The following is a 19306-nucleotide window of genomic DNA, read 5'->3' on the forward strand; positions in this document are numbered from 1 at the left end:
GGATAGTTTTGCACCTGACAGTTACAAGTATGCCATGGAAGAGAGATATAAGCCTTGTCTTCCAATGGAAAATCTATCTCCCTTGGATATAGTAGAATCTAGCAAGATGAATGGTGAGATACTATTTCTTGTATTCGGTGTGTAGGAAAATGTACCATCAATATTTACTGAAGAGGATACTCCTATAGCAAATCAGGTCAAGCAATGATCCACCATCTTAGATACTTACAATTTTTAATTGTCACATGACAAAACAGTAACTTCGGCAAAAAAAAACTTTTAAAAGTAGTGTCTATAGCAATTTGCTCACCCTTGCATGAATGGAATTCCTTTTTATAGTAAGATATTATTTGGGTTTAACAGGTTTCTTGATGCTTCTAACAATAACTTCTGCATAGCTAACATGGCTTAATAGAAGGAAAGTCATTCCAACTGGTCTGGTCTAGTCAACGAAGGTTACCAAACATGCCCTGCAGATGTAGTAACTGTTGATAATTCTAGACGTAGTAGTAATGATGCTTCATTCCCATAGCAGGGCAGTCTCTCTTACCTCAAATAGTGATGGATGTTGGTAATCTATAGGAAATGTTAAACTATTTCACATTGTACAATACTAATATAGTCATCTGCAATTCTCTATGCTAGCATTTCCCAATCTGGCATCCTCCTGGTGTTTTGGACTTCAGATGCTCCAGGTGCTTTATTTTTTAATGGTTTATTTTGCATTTATGTTTAACTGCTGTTGTGTAAACTGCCTTGAGTATTCAAAGTAAGGTGATATAGATTTTTTTCCAAATAAATAAATAAATAAACAAATAAAACTGCAGTCTGTGACTCCTTTAAGGGGAAAATGACTGTTGCATCACTTCATAGGCACTAGACCTGACCAGCTGACTTACCTATTAGGCAGATAAAATGAGGATGAAAAAATGGTAGATATAAAATAAGAGGAAATACTGACAGGTACATGAAAGATGTCTTTAGATTTGTAGGGAAATTAAATGTTATCTTTCACAATGGGTTTGCTGCTCCTGTAAGTCAAAAAATGTCTGAAGTGCCATTTGTTAGAAAATATATTCTTGGTTTGACACATGGAAGCAGCTTTTACAGAAGACAATTTGCAGGGAAACCTAAGAGCTCACAAATACAGTTATACAGCAGAGCTGTGCTTACATGTACATCCCTCAAAATTTGTCTGGTCCTCTCTTAACTAAGGCCTAATAGGTGCTTTTCTGTTTTGAACATGGAACTGGCAGGATCCATCATGGGCTTTCTGATATTGTCTCATTTTCAACAGTTACTAATGGTCCTTAGCTGAAGAAGCTTTGTTAAAATTTCTCAACTTGGAAGAAAATATGTTACTATAAATGGCACAATCCTTTATCAGCACCTCTAAGTACATCAGAATGTAATTGTGTCATGCTTTTATAAAAATCTTCAACAACACTGACAGAATACTTGAAGTTTATAGACTTATTTCTTCCTAAGCACATCACTCAAAGTGTTCATCCTGCCTTCACGTTACTGTATGATAAAGGGCTGTAGGCAGCTTAGACATTAAAACTGGAAACATCTTTTCAAGGACTGCTAAGTCAAGATGGCGTATTTAATCAGAAGTCACCTATTAGCAAATTTCTCAGTGGCTACTTGAAGGAGGCATTTTCTACAAGTAACCAGCTCACCTAAACCAATATTCCTTTGTAAATATTGGGATGGGTGAGGAGGCTGCAAAATGGAATGAATATGTACGACATACCAGACACAAGATCTCTATACAACACACAAGAAAAACAAGTTGGCACAGCACTTGCTTTCTAGAAGTAGAAAGTACGCCAAAAGTTAAGAAAATAGCCTGACAGAAACTATGCCTCATTCCCTGCATGAAATTGAAGTCTTTAATGTTACAACAGAAGTTGTAACTTTTTAAAGGACCAAAGCTAAAACACCTACTTTACTCTAGCTGAGCCATTAGCCATCTGGTGCTCGGTTCCCATGTACTTGTCCAAAAGCCACTTGCTGCTTGGGGAAGATAAAAACTGTGGTTCTTATCTGGAAGGCACCAGGCTGGAAAAGGGCTCTTTTAGCTGAACATTACAACTGTAAACAGTCTCTTTATTATCTGCTTAATTACTCCTGTCTCGAGTTCTGTTAAGTCTGCTACAATAACTTTATCTGTTGCTTCCAATGAGAAAGAGTTTTTTGGGGATATACTTTCCTTGCAGGATATCTCAGCTGGCTGAAATATTAATCTTTTCTCCTTTACCTAATTGGGATAAATGAAATTGAATCTGAAACTCAACAAATTGTACTATAGTAAAATATTCAGGCTAAGCATAAGAAAAGAGAAATGATATGAATAGGGACATATGTATATTTCTACAGAAGATGGAGCTGAGTACAAGATTATGAATCTTTATATACCTGATGCTTATAATGATCACAGTATGTTTCATGAATAATGGAGTGAATAAAATATCAAACATTTATGAGGGTTTTTTTCTCAGCCTTGCAAAGCCTTTTGCCAACTCCTAAAGCTAATTTATTAGGCCTGTTTGATCAAGAAAAAATTTGTTTCTAAAATCGATTTGTAATTGGGGTGTTTTTTTGTTTCGATATTTAAAATAATTACAAAATTTTCCAAAAAAAAAAGTTCGGTATTTACGAAATTTTGTAAATATTAACGAATTTTTAGAATATTTTTTGTATTTTTTAAGAATAATATTAAAATAATATTAAAAAAATATTTTAAAATGGAAATGCCCTCTGGAAATGCTCCCAAGCCTGCTGCCGCTGAGGGCGAGGAGGAGGCTACTGGCGAAGGGGGCCTCAGCGGCGGCAGCTTCCCCCTCGCCCCTTTGCTCCTCCGTCCTCCTTCTTCCCCAAGCTGGGCGCCAGGCTTGGGAGCCCAGCCCGGGGAGGAAGGAAACTTTTAGCCACGGAGCAGCAGAAGGGCGAGGGGGAAGCTGCCGCCGCTGAGGCCCTCTTCGCCAGCAGCCTCCTCCTCGCCCTTCTGCTGCTCCGTGGCTAAAAATTCCCTTCCTTCCCGGGGCTGGGCTCCCAAGCCTGGCGCCCAGCCTGGGGAAGAAGGAGCACGGAGCACCAAAGGGGCGAGGGGGAAGCTGCTGCCGCTGAGGGGGAAGCTCCTGCCAAAGAGGGCCTCAGCCTAAGGGCGAGCGCGCGCGGGCCGGCCAATCGGGAGCCGCGCTCGCGCCCAACAGGCAGGCGCGGGGCTTGGCTCACTGGGTGCGCGCTCGCGCCGCCCCTTCGCCCCTGCCCGCCCCATTTACGAAACGAGCGAAAGCTCGTTAAAACTGTGGGGGTTGCCGTTTCGATATTTAAAAACCCTTCCGGGTTTGAAAATATGTTTTGTTATCGTTTCGTATATGCAAAAATTAACGAATGTTTAACGAATTAACGAACGAAACCGCACAGGCCTATAATTTATATTTAACTGTTCCACTTAATAATTATTCAAATATTAAAATGTTTACCACAGAATTCAGCTTCCCTTTACTGAACTTCATGGTGTAGATGAATTCAGACCCAAGTGTGTACTGCCTTGCATATCAGATGGTGGGGATCTTTTATATGCCAACATCCCAGCTGGCTTTTTTCTCTCTTGTTGAGCACATTGATTCATAAAATGTAGTACTTGGAGTACAAAAATTAAAGTTAAGTTATGCAAGGACACATAATCCATTAAAAGTATGGTTTAGGGGGACACAGCACTTGTCCATTAACTAAATTCTTAAGAGCATCTAGCCATTTGAAGATGGACCATGAAACCCACAAAAAACCTTAAAAGTATCTTTCTGTACAGACTGTTCTTTCCCTGTTTTCTTCTCTACAACATTAGATCGTTTCAAAAGGGGTAGGATGACTGGAAGTTACCAAGTTGTCTACATCTTAGGTGATGCAATTCAAATGTAATTGCTCTTCTACTTGATGCTGCAAATATCACAGACCTTTATTAGAAAAAAATCTGTTCTTATGACATCCGTTTATTCTCTCAAGTTGGCTATGAGCTAGTGTAGTTTTCACAGAAGGCATATGTCCAAATCAAGTGGTCCCTCTAGTGAGGTAGTTTTTGAGAGGTGGTAGTGGTACCAATGGGGAGTACTGTCTTGCTAATACTTAACTTTTACTGGGTACAATATAAAGAATTCCTCACCAAAGTTTAAAGAGGCAAGAAGCAAGCCCCACCATGTACTAAACATCGCTACAAATTTATTACAGATTTTGTTTTTCAAGTACATTTTGAAAAGTAACAACCACTTTTTAAACATGTGAATACAAATTAAACACAAAAATCATACACCCCGGTGGCAATGCAATGAGTACAAAGGGGGAGGGAAGCAGGAGTGAAGGGGAGCAGAGAGACAGAAGCAAGACAGCAAATTCTTTGCACTTGGAGCTGTGGCAGTGGCCATTCCAGCCACAGGAGGTCCAGAGAGCTGCCCAACAGCAACAAACTGGCCCATAGCACCTCTGCTTACAAATATAGATATTTTTGCTAGGGAGGGCCAGGCTGTGCGGCCTAGTCTCCAGGGCCAGTTTGAAGGGCAGAGAGCTCCCTCCTCTGCTGCTAGGTGATTAAATATTTAAATTGGAAGAAAACTGTTTAGAGGTGGAGTTAAGGGCAAAGGTTAGATAGCTACCCCCCCCCCCCCCAAATTCCATAAGTAGGTGATCTTTTAAGTGGGCTCTGTTTCCATTGAGGAAGAAATGGTCCAAAGTGGTTCTGCTGTATCACAGAACCAAAAGCCAACAAAGGGACTGATTTGCATACCAAAGCATGTGTGTAAGGAGGACTGCTGGCCCATTGTGCTGGGGGACTAAATGTCACCACTTCCTTGAGATAAAAGTTGTGTAGATCATTAGTCCCTTGTTGGGTAGGTGAAACTTAGGCTTGAAGTTCCCATTCAAACCCCTGATCATGATTAAAAGCAAAGGGCTTTCATTCTTGCAAGGAAGTATTCTATAAAGGAACTGCCAGAAGCAATGTAGTGCCATGGGCTACCAACAAGAGCCAAAGACTGCGGTGAGCAAGCACGCAGAAGGATAGAGAGCTCTCCCACTGACCCATCAGGGGCCAACACCTTCCAGCCTTCTGTGCAAGGGACAGAAGCCTGTAATGGGAGAAAACGCCACCCCTGCTCAGGGATGGGAAGAGCTTGGGGCATACTGGGAACCCCACCTCCATAGTTAGTTGCCATTCTCCAGAAGAACCCCTGCCCACCTCTAACAAGCTCCCCCTCTGAAGAGACATGCCAGTCCTGCCTTCAGCATAGTATCAGAGGGGAAGCAAGCCTGGGAACTAACAGCCACTGGCTTGGCTGGCAGGCAGGGAAGGCAGGCAGGCTAGGGAGGAATTACAGCAGCTGGCATGAGGTCTTTTTGCGCCCACGCTTGGCTTGCAGGGCAGCCCGGGTGGCCATCTCAAACACTTCCCGTACCCCATCTTTTGTCTTGGCAGAACATTCCAGGTAGCCAAATGCGCCAATCCTGTTGGCCATGTCCCGGCCCTCCTCTGGCTTCACTGGTTCCTAGGATGAGAAAAGAACAGTGATGCCACTTTGGTAATACAAACAAAAGCATCTACTGGTTTTATTTTTAATATTTTATTTTTAATACCAGCTCTTAATACCAGCTCTTGTTAAAATGGGGACTGTGCAAGTGAAGTCCTCATTGACTTAAAAAAAACATTTGCACAATAGGCTTGACCTTGAAGGAGCTGGGGGCGGTGACGGCTGACAGGGAGCTCTGGTGTGGGCTGGTCCATGAGGTCACGAAGAGTCGGAAGCAACTGAACGAATAAACAACAGGAAGAAAGCCTCTTGCTTTCTACCTCACCAAGCTCCCTTCCAAAATGAGTGTGTGAAAGGGGGAAGGGGTCCAATTCCTCCAAAACATATGACCAAGTAAGAGCAAGGAAAAGTTAGTCTTGGACTAGAACCTCCCAGCCAGCATGGTTACCTGTAGCACAAGGATAGACAAAGTGGAGCATCCTGCTGACTGGAAGCCCTTGACTCCCTCTTCTGCAGCCAAGAAAGGATTGACTGCCTTTTGGAAGTACCCGAGAGTGGCAATTCCCTTTATAAATATGCTATGAATGACCAATTGAACTGGCAGCATCAAAACCAGAAGTGGGCTTTACGATGAGTCTGGGGGACTTTCAGGCATTACACAGACAACCAAAAATGCCCCAACCCAATCTGACAATCCATGTAGCCCCTGAAACCACCCTAAACCCATCACAGTTGCCCACACCAGATCTAAATTCAAAGCATATTAATTGCAATGGCAAAATCATAAAATCCAAGTGAAGGGATGTTAAGGGCTTAGCTTCACCTGCTTCATCTTGGCCAGCTCCCGGCGTGTGTGCTCATCATTACGCAAGTCCTTCTTGTTTCCCACCAGGATGATAGGCACATTAGGACAGAAATGCTTCACTTCTGGAGTCCATTTCTCAGGGATGTTCTCTGAAATGGCACAAGTACTCAAATCACATTGTAAGCATCAACTTAAGGCAAGCACTGCTGCTATCTGTCACACATCAAAGCAAGGACATAGGAAACGGTAGGAACTGTCACTATCTCCTACCTCTCTCCATACAACTGAGAAAATGGTGGCACAGTAGTTTAAATACATTTTAGGTCATATATGTATGTTTGAGCGAAATGACAGAAAGCTGCACATATATGATACTGGTCACATGTTTACCTAAGCTACTTGGCACTTTGGTGCAGGAAGAAGCAACTGCCAGGAGCACTCACCCTGCTACTTCCTGCCTTCCCTCTTACTTAAACCAATTAAAACTGTAAAGGGGAAGGAGCCATTCCTGGAAAAGACACACAATCTCTATCCCCCATAATGATAAGACAAAGGATCTATCCCACTTTGGTGATGGCAAAAGAGTAAATGCCCCACTTTGAGTGAAGGGCCCTTGCCTTCTCTCCATTCATTTCCAGGAATTAACTCTGTTTCTGGGAAAACTGCAGAAAGCTCTACTAGCTGCTTGTGGTTGAGCCTGCTTCATTTTCCTTGAAGCAGGCAATTAACTCTCAGGCAAAATCACATCAACAGAATGTAGGCAATGTTGGCATGTTTCCCTTTGCCTGGAGGACAGGGAGCTCTTCATCAGGAGAGCCCCATCAATGGGAAGGAGGGTGAAGACAGATTCTTGTTGCTGGAGAAGGAAGATTTTGTACGGCTTTGTGGGTAGGAGATACTTTATGACATTGTTGAGGAGGAAGAGCACTGCTCAGTGGTAGCAGATATACTGCTCCCCCCCCCCCCCCCCCAAATCTACTAATCTCAAGGGCTAATACTCTGGAGTGAGATCATGTTGTCAATCAGCAACAGCAGCCTGTTGTGTTCTGGAAGAATCATGAGATTGTTAAAAACCGGAAAAAGGGGCCATTTTCACGTTCCACTTCAGCCCAGGGCAATAGCTAAAACAAAAAAATCTAATAATTCTGGGAAACAAAACAGCCTCAATCTCTCTGGGTTTCTCTTGCAAACAATTCTCACTTCTGTACAAAAGGGAAAGACTTACCTAAACTGTCAGGGCTGTCAATGGAAAAACACATGAGGATGACATCTGTGTCTGGGTAAGAAAGAGGTCTCAAACGGTCATAGTCCTCTTGGCCAGCTGTATCCCACAAAGCAAGCTCCACCTGTAGAAGTACAGCAGGATGTCAGCTTTGTCACTCTTTTCAGTTATCAGCATGTTCTGTAGAATGAGTGACTTTAGTGATCCATCTCTGAACCAAGGCTTTTTTTTTTGTCGTGTCAGGAGTGACTCCTAGTGTGAGAGAATTGGCCGTCTGCAAGGACGTTGCCCAGGGGACGCCTGGATGATTTGATGTTTTTATCATCCTTGTGGGAGGCTTCTCTCATGTCCCTGCATGAGGAGCTGGAGTTTATAGAGGAAGCTCATCTGCCTCTCCCCGGATTCGAACCTGCGACCTGTCGGTCTTCAGTCCTGCCGGCACAGGGGTTTAACCCACTGCGCCACCGGAGACTCCATTGAACCAAGGCTGAAGGAAGCTGATAATCTGTAGGTCAACCAGAAGTGCTGGTTGTCATCAACAAAAATAAGATCCCCAGAAACCACCTGCTATTTCATTTCTCTCTGGGTGAATGAAAAGGGAGGGTTCTCCAGACAAATTTCTTTATCCAACAACTCCCAGAAAATTCAATTCCCAAGGCAATATATAAAAAAGTAACTTCATGCTACAGTTCTTAACTGTCATGTTTCAAGATCCATCTGTTCAGAAAGACACACTAGAGACAAATAAAAAGCCTGGCTCATCAGCTGATAACATCCTGCAAAAACGTACTAGCAGCACATGGGGTGCAGACCCAAAATTAATAAGAACATCAGTCCTGACCTTGCTGTACTGCTGAGTATGCCTGTCCTGTTTGGCATAGGTCTGCCCATACAAAGCAGGTGAACATAGCATTGAATGAAACATGCAGAATAATCACAGGGTGTCTTAAACCTACACCTGTTGATAAACTCTACAAGCTAGCTGGCATCCCCCCCCCCCCCCATGTACGCTGCTAAATGTGAGAGAAATAAGGTTGAACACTGTGAAAGCCACCCACTGCACGGCTACCAGCCTCTTCCCAGTAGATTCAAATCAAGGAAACGCTTTATGAGAACTACCACTCCTCTTGGCATCCCTCCAGCAACAGCAAGGGTATCCCTCTGGGCAGCTAAATCAGGAAATCCCAACTGGATGGCCCCCTGTGAGGGTCTTCCTCCAGGGGCAAACCAAGAATGAGCAACCTGAAAGTCCCTGAATAGACTCAGAAGTGGAATGGGCAGATCAAAAGATAACCTGGCAAAATGGCACTACCTAAAAGAATCCCATACCTTGTGTGACTGTGGAGCAGAACAGACAACTCTGCATTTGTATGCTTGTCCGTTGTGCCCTGCCTCATGTACAGAGGAGGAAATGTTGGAGGCTACAGACAATGCCGTTGCTGTTGCCCATTTTTGGTCAAAAGGTATTTAGCCGCCTGCACACCTTTTATTTTATCAGTTTTGTACTCATTTATGCAATGCTTTTGATACGAAATAAATAAATCAGCTGATGGGAGCAGTTCTGAGTACAACCTGGAGGAAGCAGTTCCCTCTTAGAGATCTTCTTGAGAAAAGGGAGTAAAACAGAAAATATTTTCAGGTTTTCTCGTGGGGCGGGGGGAGGAAACAAACCAGTTTTTTCCATTACAGTGATAAGCTGTGCCCCTCAGTCTTAGGCAAACAATCAACATAGTTTGCAGTATAGATCCACATTTTAGTACTGTAGAGAAATGTATTTTACTGTCCCCCCTTCTATTAGGTACAATTCACATTTCACAAGAGGACTTCCATATTTTTAAACAGGATATTTTTTGTTATATAGCACTACCTTTCACACTCCTTGTTCATGCATGCCAAATTGGGCATTTTCCAGCTGTAGCCTGACAAGAGCTAGCTTGCAAGTCACAGAGCACTCCCTATTTGTATGCTATCATAATGAGACTATACTAGCACTTATCCTCAGAGTAGTATTCACATTTTCCGTTTGAAATACAAACTACTCATAAATCTGTTCCAAAAGTGTGATATATTAGCTACAATATATCACAATGAATAATCAATATTTATAAAACTTTTAGTTCTGAGGTAACAGAACTTCAGATACTGGTATGCGGAATGTGTATCCCCCCAGATGTTGTTGAACTGCAATTCTTAACAGTCCTAGCTAGCACACCAAGCAATGGGATCTGGAATTTGATAGCATCTGAAGCCTCATACATGCCCCAGTTCAGGGGCCACATGAAGATATTTAGTGCATCAGCCACCCCTGTACACAACAGTCATCAAGCTCCTCCCCCTTTCTGTACTGTGAAAAACTTAAGACACCAGTTGTTCAAGACTGACATGAACCAGCCCCATTACTAAGGAGTCCATTCTACAAAGCGCCTCTCAGGCTCTTAAGGTGAGCATTACCTGTTTTCCATCCACTTCAATGTCAGCAACGTAGTTCTCAAAAACAGTGGGGACATACACTTCTGGGAATTGGTCTTTGCTGAAGACGATAAGGAGGCATGTTTTTCCACAAGCTCCATCTCCTACAATGACAAGTTTCTTGCGTATGGCAGCCATCTCTGCTAAAATAAGAGGAATGTTCTTTATTAACATGATAGCTTTAATCCCTGAGTTATAGGAATCCCTTAACTAAACACTACACAACTCCAACAAACCTCCCTGCATCTGGGTTGATAACTAGCAACAGAAGTCAAAAGTTATTCCTTGAATTAGATGCATTTGGTCCTGACGCATTTTATTTCTGATCCCTATAGATGAACTAGTTCTGTGAAAGTCCCATGTGAACTTTTAGTAACAAAATCAGAGGGAATATAGATCACCACTACACCATTTGAGCCTAAAATAGTTTGACATGGACAACAGCATCCTGTCGAAAGCAAACCACTCTAAACATTTCTAGGATTTGAAACATCTATGGGAACCCATCTGCAAAGAACTAAGCAATAGCATTTGGACACTTATAGCACTGAATAATTTGCATTTTATCAAGCTGTAGGGATTTTATTTATTTATTTATTTACATACATAATTTCTACCCTGCCCTTCCCACCCACCCCTCCCCCCGGGGGGGGACGGGACGACTCAGGGCAGCTAACAGGGGCAACAATTCAATGCCGTAATATCAATACAACAATGTAAAATCAAATACATAGCAAATTAAAACAATAACATTAATTAAAATCACATACTCATATACTAACATAGTCACCTAATCAAAATCACATATCAATTTTCAATTGTCATAACAATTCTAGTTCTATGATTCTCCCCTTCTGTAACTTCAAGCTACACAATGCTACCAAAATCACGCAACTGTGTTTGTTTTCAGTATTACTTAACTGGAAACACTATTTTAGGTTTACACTTGGCTTTTCTAATATAGTCCCCAATGTAGTTTAGAACAGACACTAAAACCAGCATCAGTCTCCCATCTTCCCACATAACGGAATATCAAGACATACACAACATTCATAAGAACACTACTAGCGAATGTCCAAATTATGGCATTATTAAGTAGAAACAGCATTACTCTCCATGTGGAAAATTGTGTAACTTGAACATTATGCATACTGAATCCATTTTCTGAAGTTTTTATATTTTAGCAGTAGCCATCCTGGCTTTGCTTATCACAAGATTCGAGGGGGAGAGCAGAAAACATTACAAAGCCATCTTCCACAATTCTAGCCAGCTTTGCCTAAACACTTTGGAGTGCACATTCCTCGTTGTCTGAAATTGGAATTCAAAGTTTTTAAAAAGGAAGACATTAGAGTTTCTTAAGAAGATTAATTCTGCAACTACCACCGATTTACTTCTTTCAGATTCAAAGCACCCTAGGCATGCCCTCCTCCCACTATCTCCTCCTTCCCAAAATGATAGCCCAATTCAAAAATTGTCTGCTGATCAAGATTAACTTCTGTCTTAAACAAGGAACCTTTTCACAACATCATCCTCGCAGATGACTGTGTTCCATGAACCTCAACTTTCTTACTCAAAGAATGAAGTCTAATAGAACAGAATGACAACTCTTTATGTTGAATTAATGTGGAAATCAGGGGGACATATTTCAACTGTGTTCTAAAGCTGGTCATTACCACTAATTTAAAACGGGTGTGAAGTCTGAAGAAAAGTCCTACTGTGATGTTAGCTACATGGATGATACTTTCCAAGTTTGGATTCCATGTCCCACTGAGAACATTTTGATGTAATCTATGAAGGAATTAAGTGTTTCACTACTATTAGAGACATTAGTCATTTTAATGACTATTTGTAATAAGACCCCTCCCTTCATTGCAAAACTTATTTACAGGAAGCAGTAATTATGCCAGAGCTGCAATGCAAAACTAGACCATATCACTTTGCCGAAGTCCAATCTGTTAATAACTGAAACCTACAATGCAGATTTTCTGCTCAAAGTTTACACTCAGCCACATAGACAAGAGAACTGTGCATCCAACTTCCAGATTTGTGTCTGCTAGCATCATTTAGGTATCTCTACAGTTATGGTCAATTTGGTACAGAATAGCAGATATGAAACACCATCTGGTCTACAGCAACCCCTCACCCCTGTCAACTTGCCCTACAACTGAAGCAAGTTGCAGGGCAAGTTGACAGAGCCCTAAAACATAGCTGTCAGTCTGTACACAGAAAACAACTGTATTCATAGAACCTTGGGCACAGTTTCAACTATAATTATATTTTTAGGGCTACAAGTAAAAATTGAAAAAATATTAAAATCATCATTGAACAATCAGGAAAGAATGAAGAAAAAGTATATTTCACCAGCTCTGCAAATAAAAGTACCAATCACACTTGTTACCTGTGCTGTATCTGTGTTGTGTTAATAAAGATTCAAATGGAGGATTTTTGTAGCTAACAGTATGTAAACTGAACATGAAAATTATGCTGATATGAGATTGATGAAGTTACACATGAACAGATGGGTGAAGTTACACATGTTGAAATTATTCACAACTCCATATCAATGTCAGAGCTGCAGGCTGTGGCTTGCCACCTACAGTACAGAAACAGAAAAGCACCAAATACAACTCTAGTTCTCAATTTTTTGTTTCTACCAGCATGTTCACAGCTACTGCATACATTGCAGTACTGTCTAATCTTGCAATCCAGTTTCATGTCTAGCATAAGCAGCTTTACAGGCATTTAGATACCAATCTGGGTTACTGATTTTTGAGGTAGCAACTCAATATGTGGGCTGCTCAATTTTGGACTAGAGGTGGAAGCAAAACTGACTAACAGCCCCCAAGAAGGAAGACTAAGTTCAAGCCCTTCTCTGCAATGTTGTGTAACACTAATTGAAGGCATCCCCCCTAAAATATGCAAAAGTATTGGAAATGGCGACTTAGACATGGGTAGACAACAATTACGTTTGGGAATAAGAAGATACATATTTAAATGTATATTTTCTTCCTCTTGTGGTTCCATGTGAAAGTTTTCTTTCAGAGAAAGCTAGAGGTGCACTTCTTCCTTCACTATTGCGCCTGACATGGGCAGGGGATCTCAATCTGTCCCACTAGTTCCCCCATAAGCCAGCAGAGCTTTGCTACATTGCCTCACTCCTCCTGCTACCGAAGCCACTTCCTTTCCAGAAGCAATAGAGGATGTATTGAGGATGAATATGTAGACGTTTGTTTACATGTGTAGAGGATGAATATGTAGACATTTGTTTGTATGTAGACATATGTAGACCCCACACCTGGTCTATAATATAAAACAAATCTCTACATATTCTAGAATAAAAACTAATTGGATGAATTTCCAATTTTACAAAGACTCCAAGTTGAAGGAGAATTACCTGCGAACCGAAATAATCTGTTTGGTGGCAGGAGAGGAAGACCTTGAAAGTTTTTCCTAATTATTCCAACTCAATTGTTTCATTTCCCACAACTTGCATCAACTTTCTCAAATTATACAGTGAAAAAGAAGACAATTATCAGTTCAAACATTTAGCTTCAATAAAATACCCAACTCAGCATCCTCTAATTGTGTTCGACTGTACTTCCCGCATACACAAACTAACTGCCATGTTGACTGGAGGTGAAAGGATTTGTATCCCAACATATGTGGAGGAACCAAGTTGGAACCTCTGATCTATAGACCATTTTTTCAAAACTCCTGGACATACAAGTACACCAACTGAAGAGTCGCATGTTTCTCACACCAATCTAAAGTATTTTTTTCTTATGAATATCTAAAGTTATCAAATATGGAAATGCTGGAAATCCTCATACTTCATCCAGGAACACGGGTCCAGGCTACTTGGCTGACTCCATCCTCTTGTATGAACCTGCCCAAGCCCTGAGATATTCAAGAGAGGCTCTTCTCTTGGTTCCACCTCCATCTCAAGCTTAGTTGGTGGGAACAAGAGAATGGGCCTTCTTGGTGGCTGCCACTTGACTCTTGAACTCCCTGCCCAAGGAAGCCAGAATATTTCTGCTGTCCTTCCGGTGGCAGCCTAAAACTTTTTATTCAGACAGGCTTTTAGAGATGAAGGTGTTTAAGATCTAGCCAGGGGGTTCTGTGGTATTTAACTTTGAATATGTTTTGATGGATTTTGTCAAGCTGCCTTGAGTCTTCTTTGAGAGAGGTAAAATGGGATAATCGTCCATAAAACAAAGACCACATCCACATTAAGAGGATATTAACTAATCCTTGTCAAAGGCCTATTTGAACAACCAGGTCTTCAAGTCTTTCTTAAAAGTTGTGAGGGTGGCGGCTTGTCTGATCTCCATGGGTATAAATAAATATAATACAAATAATAAAGATAGTTCTATGGATCATCAGGAGGTTAAAGGATTCACTCATTATATGCCACTATATCAACATGTTATATGGGCAAATGTCACATTAACACTGCATATGAAATAGGACTAGATGAGCCACCTGGCATTTCCTTCTCTTGACTCACCAGATCCAGAACAGAAGCACTTTTCTCTGGGAAATAAAAAAATCACTGCTCAGTTCTGTAACTTGGCACTGGTGATTCATAGCTAAGTCAAGCTGAGCTGGAAGTCTGTATGCTGTTCTTAAAGGCCAGAAGATTTTTATGCCAGGGTTTGGGGTTAGGATGGGAGGAACAGAAATCTCCAGTGACTAACTGCTTTGGATGTGAATTGAGAAGATATTTAAAGCCAAGGAAGTTCCACCCATCTCTGGTGCTCTAAACAATCGTCTCTCACACACTTCACAAGGAAGGAGGATTCAATCTGCTTGAACAAGATTTACAGTGACTGCTTTCTTAGAAGGATTTTAAGGCGAGGAATTAACCTCTCTAGAGTGAATCCTTGTTTCCAGAAAATATGAAGTGTTTCATAACAAAATTACAATTTCCTATGGATAACAGAGCCTTCGTTGCTTGAAGTATAACTATCCAAAGACTTTTAACAGGGGAATGAGGAACAAGGAATGTTACCTCACCACCATTTATCTTTCAAACAACTGCTCTTTCTAATGCTAGACTCTAATCATTAGACAGAACAACAACAACAAAACCTTTCATTAACAGGAACTCTCTAGTTAAAGAATGATCAATGAAATAAATTATTCTCATCCAATACTGCTAAGTCCAGCATCCCCAAGTAAATGTGAAAGTTGGAAAATAACTGTATGATGATTTGAGGATGGGGTGACATCCTCAAATCCTCAAGAAAAAAATACACTTCCGAGTAATTAAGGAGCACTCAAATTCTACTGCAGGAAATCCAACCTTGCCTTCTACAGAGCAATTCCATCTGGAAAACAGATACTCAAGGTAGTTGCTGCTTCTTTCCCATTGAAAGGGGCCTTCTTATTGAACTACATTTTCTTTCATCTGCCATGTGGATATAGATCACATTCCTTCAACCACTCAGGATATATATAATTGCAGGATTCTTTCCTGACTACTTCAAAATGCATTGAGACATTGCTCTGGAAGGACAATTCCTTTGGCAATGGACCAGATTCCTTGAGTACTTTTGACTCAAGATTAGCAAAATTAATACATGCACACAAAAGACAATAAAATGGAGTATTTTGGAATTTATTATTGCAGAAACCTAGCAGAACTGTGTCCCCCAAGAAACTAAAAAGTCCTCAAAACTGAAAAATATGTATTTTTATGTAGAAGGAAGTTTACACTCTCCTTGAGCCACAAATGAAAAAGTTAGTTGCCTAATATTTCTCACATGCTGGTGATGATCACTTTATGAGGTTAAGGGATGTTACCACCACAGTGTTATTAACTCTATATTGCTGGACAGCCAAATGACTTTTGACAACTGCAGATAGGGAGACAAGGGAGAAGACAGGAAAAAGTGAGGAAATGTACTTCCTATTCTAATCCTCTTCACACTGAAGAGTTTTGTTTTTCTTTATTTCTTCCCTAAAAACAGGACATTTTAAGAAAAACAAATCCTCCTGTAATGTTTTACTTTGAAATTTGGAACAGTGGTGTTATAGCTATAGAGCTACTAAACAGATACACCAAATACTTAAAGGTAATAATAATAGAGAGAATATTAATAAAATAGCATTTGTAGATCTTTAAAAAAGTAATACTTGGGTCCAAACCTAAAATCTGCCAAGAATATTATTTCTTAATCATGATGGCAAGGCCTTCATGTAACAGTCTTGGATTTTTTAATCTATTATATCAAATGAAATAAACTGACCAATATCTGCACTTACCAAATCAAAGAACAAACTAACAAGTGAAAATTGTTCCAAGTCTTAGTGGATGCAACTTTTTCATTTTCTGAAGTACATGAAAGCTCAAAGAAAAGTTCAGAATCAGAAATGATCACTGCTTGAGGCACCAATTATGGACATTAGTTTTATTTCTTAATTACTACAATTGCAGATTGCTCCTGTTTATGTAAAATTAGAGCCCATCACGAGATGACGCTGACTTTCAATTGAGCATACAGGCAATTCCCGATTTACAAATATCTGATTTACATCCGAGTCCTAGTAATGAATGGGTGAAACAACAGGAAGTGAGAGAAATCTACCCCTTGGAAGGAAAGTTCATTCCTAGAGGAGTTATCATGAAAAAGGGGTATCTCCACTGAAGCTTTACCACCATTCCTTTCTTCCACAACTTGTCACAGGGACAGAAAGTGAGGCAACATCTTCCAAATAGGGGTACTGACAGAAGAAAAACCCATTAGGGATGTTACCCCTTCCATATGCTATCCAAAGATAGATACAGATATGGTTGGGATTACTTAAAATGTACCTGTTCTGACTTACATACAAACTCAACTTAAGAAGAAACCTACAGACTCTAACTTGTTTGTAACTTGGGGACTGCCTGACTCAATTGCTATCTTCACTACGGACAATGTATAATTTCAAAGTTTATCAACAGTCCTTTGTTGGTATTAGAGGAACACCTGCTTTTCAAAGACTCTTCATAAAATACCTTTAAGCATTATAACATTGAGATCTACATAGGTAAAGGCTTTCCCCTGACATGAAGTCCAGTCGTGTCCAACTCTGGGATGTGGTGCAATCTCCATTTCTAAGCTGAAGAGGCGCCGTTACCTTCCTGCCGGAGCGATACATATTGATCTACTCACATTTGCATGTTTTCGAACTGCAAGGTTGGCAGAAGCTGGGGCTGACAGCAGAAGATCACGCCGCTTCGAACCTGCAACCTTTCAGTCAACAAGCTAAGCAGCTCAGCGCTTAACCCACTGTGCCACCGGGAGCTCCTGAGATCTACATATTGTGAAGGCCAAAGAGTAAAGCCTTTTTTCAACTAAGTTGATGATCTTGTTGTAAAATATTATTTTCCAACTACCAATAGCCAAGATACTTTGGGTGTGGCAGGATAGAGGAGGTTCAAGTCACTGAATAAAAACAAAACCTCTTACACAATTCCTACACTTACTATAGTAAGTCGTCGTATCGTGTCAGGAGCGACTTGAGAAACTACAAGTTGCTTCTGGTGTGAGAGAATTGGCCGTCTGCAAGGACGTTGCCCAGGGGACACCCAGATGATTTGATGTTTTTATCATCCTTGTGGGAGGCTTCTCTCATGTCCCCGCATGAGGAGCTGGAGCTGATAGAGGGAGCTCATCCGCCTCTCCCCGGATTTGAACCTGTGACCTGTCGGTCTTCAGTCCTGCCGGCACAGGGGTTTAACCCACTGCGCCACCAGGGGCTCCATACGATAGTAAGTGGTAATGCAGTATAGTCTGCATTACAGGAACTACTCTATACACGTTATTTTTTTAAACAAGGACCTTCTTAAAATATGAAATTATTAGTGAAGTGGACTATTTTTTCACATTTCCATCCTATTTTTACTTGGACAATTGTCAATGGGATTTTGGCCTGCATCAATAGGAGCATAGTGTCTAGATCTAGGGAAGTCATGCTACCCCTCTATTCTGCCTTGGTTAGACCACACCTGGAATATTGTGTCCAATTCTGGACACCACAATTGAAGAGATATATTGACAAGCTGGAATGTGTCCAGACTCAGAGGAGGGCGACTAAAATGATCAAGGCTCTGGAGAACAAGCCCCAAGAGGAGTGGCTTAAAGAGCTGGGCATGTTTAGCCTGAAGAAGAGAAGGCTGAGAGGAGATATGATAGCCATGTATAAATATGTGAGAGGAAGTCACAGGGAGGAGGGAGCAAGCTTGTTTTCTGCTTCCCTGGATACTAGGACATGGAACAATGGCTTCAAACCACAAGAAATAAAATTCCATCTGAACACTAGGAAGAACTTCCTGATGGTGAGAGCCCTTCAGCAGTGGAACTCTCTGCCCTGGAGTGTGGTGGAGGCTCCTTCTTTGGAAGCTTTTAAACAGAGGCTGGATGGCCATCTGTCAGGGGTGATTTGAATGTAATATTCCTGCTTCTAGGTAGGGGGTTGGACTGGATGGCCCACGAGGTCTCTTCCAACTCTATGATTCTATGACAATACACTATACACTATAGATCTACGAAAGATAGGAAAACGTCTACAGAGAATATGAACCATCCGTATGTCTGGGTCAGAATTTCAGGATGAAAACAAGGCCACACAATAAGGAGGGAACTGGGGCCTTCCATGACCGCCTCAAGTGCACCGCCTACTCCTGGCCCATGTCACACAAACGAGCATTATTGTGCTTTTTACCTCTTGAGGCGTGTAAAATGGAGATTTCCGAACCCAAACCGGAAACCAAGGGGCGGGAGTGCGCGCCGTATCTTTTCCATGTCACCCTCTACTCAAACTACAAGACTCAGCCGCGCATGCGCGAGGGGTCCATGAAAGCTCCCGTTCAACCAATCAACGCGCTTCGAACCTACTCCCTGTCCCCCCCTCCCCCCGCCGACTCGAAGGGGTGCGCGCGACTCGCCCTGAAACCAGCCGTTTCCTTCGCGCATGCGCCTTTCAGGCTTTTCCCATTCCGCCTCAGTTCTCACCCTCGCTGACAAACCAACTTTTAACCGCAGCTTTTTTTGTTAAAGTGAAACTTTCAGCTTCAAAGAAGTTTAGCTTCTTCCACGCCTCTCAAAATAATATATACTTCTCAGGAACCATAAGAATTTTCGCCTTACCAGGTTGGCTTTATCGGCCACCTCCACCGCCGGCTCCGCCCGGCTCTCTCGCCACCGCCGCCCGGACTCTCCACAGCTGCCCCTCGCAAGCCCCACCCACCTCGCGATTGACAAGGGCCGGCACCCAATGGCGTGACACTAAGGG

At 41.7% G+C, this 19306-nt stretch overlaps 1 protein-coding gene across 3 annotated transcripts; it reads right to left on the reverse strand.

Annotated features, from left to right (window-relative positions):
• Positions 1-4207: 4207 nt before the first annotated feature.
• Positions 4208-19306, reverse strand: LOC132767620 (transforming protein RhoA-like). Of its 3 annotated transcripts, none has more exons than XM_060762775.2 (5): positions 19162-19306; positions 10007-10164; positions 7559-7679; positions 6352-6482; positions 4208-5546 (listed from the first exon to the last, which is right to left on the reverse strand). In XM_060762775.2, the coding sequence occupies exons 2-5, from the start codon at positions 10160-10162 to the stop codon at positions 5373-5375; spliced, it is 582 nt and encodes a 193-aa protein (XP_060618758.1). In that variant the 5' UTR covers positions 10163-10164; positions 19162-19306; the 3' UTR covers positions 4208-5372. The 3 variants fall into 3 exon arrangements, with proteins under 3 accessions (XP_060618758.1, XP_060618757.1, XP_060618759.1); XM_060762774.2 differs by having other exon boundaries at positions 10007-10167; positions 19162-19305; XM_060762776.2 differs by lacking the exon at positions 19162-19306 and adding an exon at positions 18737-18795 and having other exon boundaries at positions 10007-10167.

This window comes from Anolis sagrei, chromosome 2 (assembly GCF_037176765.1).
Source record: "Anolis sagrei isolate rAnoSag1 chromosome 2, rAnoSag1.mat, whole genome shotgun sequence".
Lineage (NCBI taxonomy): Eukaryota > Metazoa > Chordata > Lepidosauria > Squamata > Dactyloidae > Anolis > Anolis sagrei.

What these genes read in the sequence shown, in the direction of transcription:
- LOC132767620 (XM_060762775.2), bottom strand. Translation starts at nt 10,162, where the DNA reads ATGGCTGCCATACGCAAGAAACTTGTCATTGTAGGAGATGGAGCTTGT. An exon ending in TGACAGCCCTGACAGTTTAG is followed by an intron (nt 6,483 to 7,558) that starts GTAAGTCTTTCC and finishes GTGCCATTTCAG; the next exon opens with AGAACATCCCTGAGAAATGG. An exon ending in AGCTGGCCAAGATGAAGCAG is followed by an intron (nt 5,547 to 6,351) that starts GTGAAGCTAAGC and finishes TTCTCATCCTAG; the next exon opens with GAACCAGTGAAGCCAGAGGA.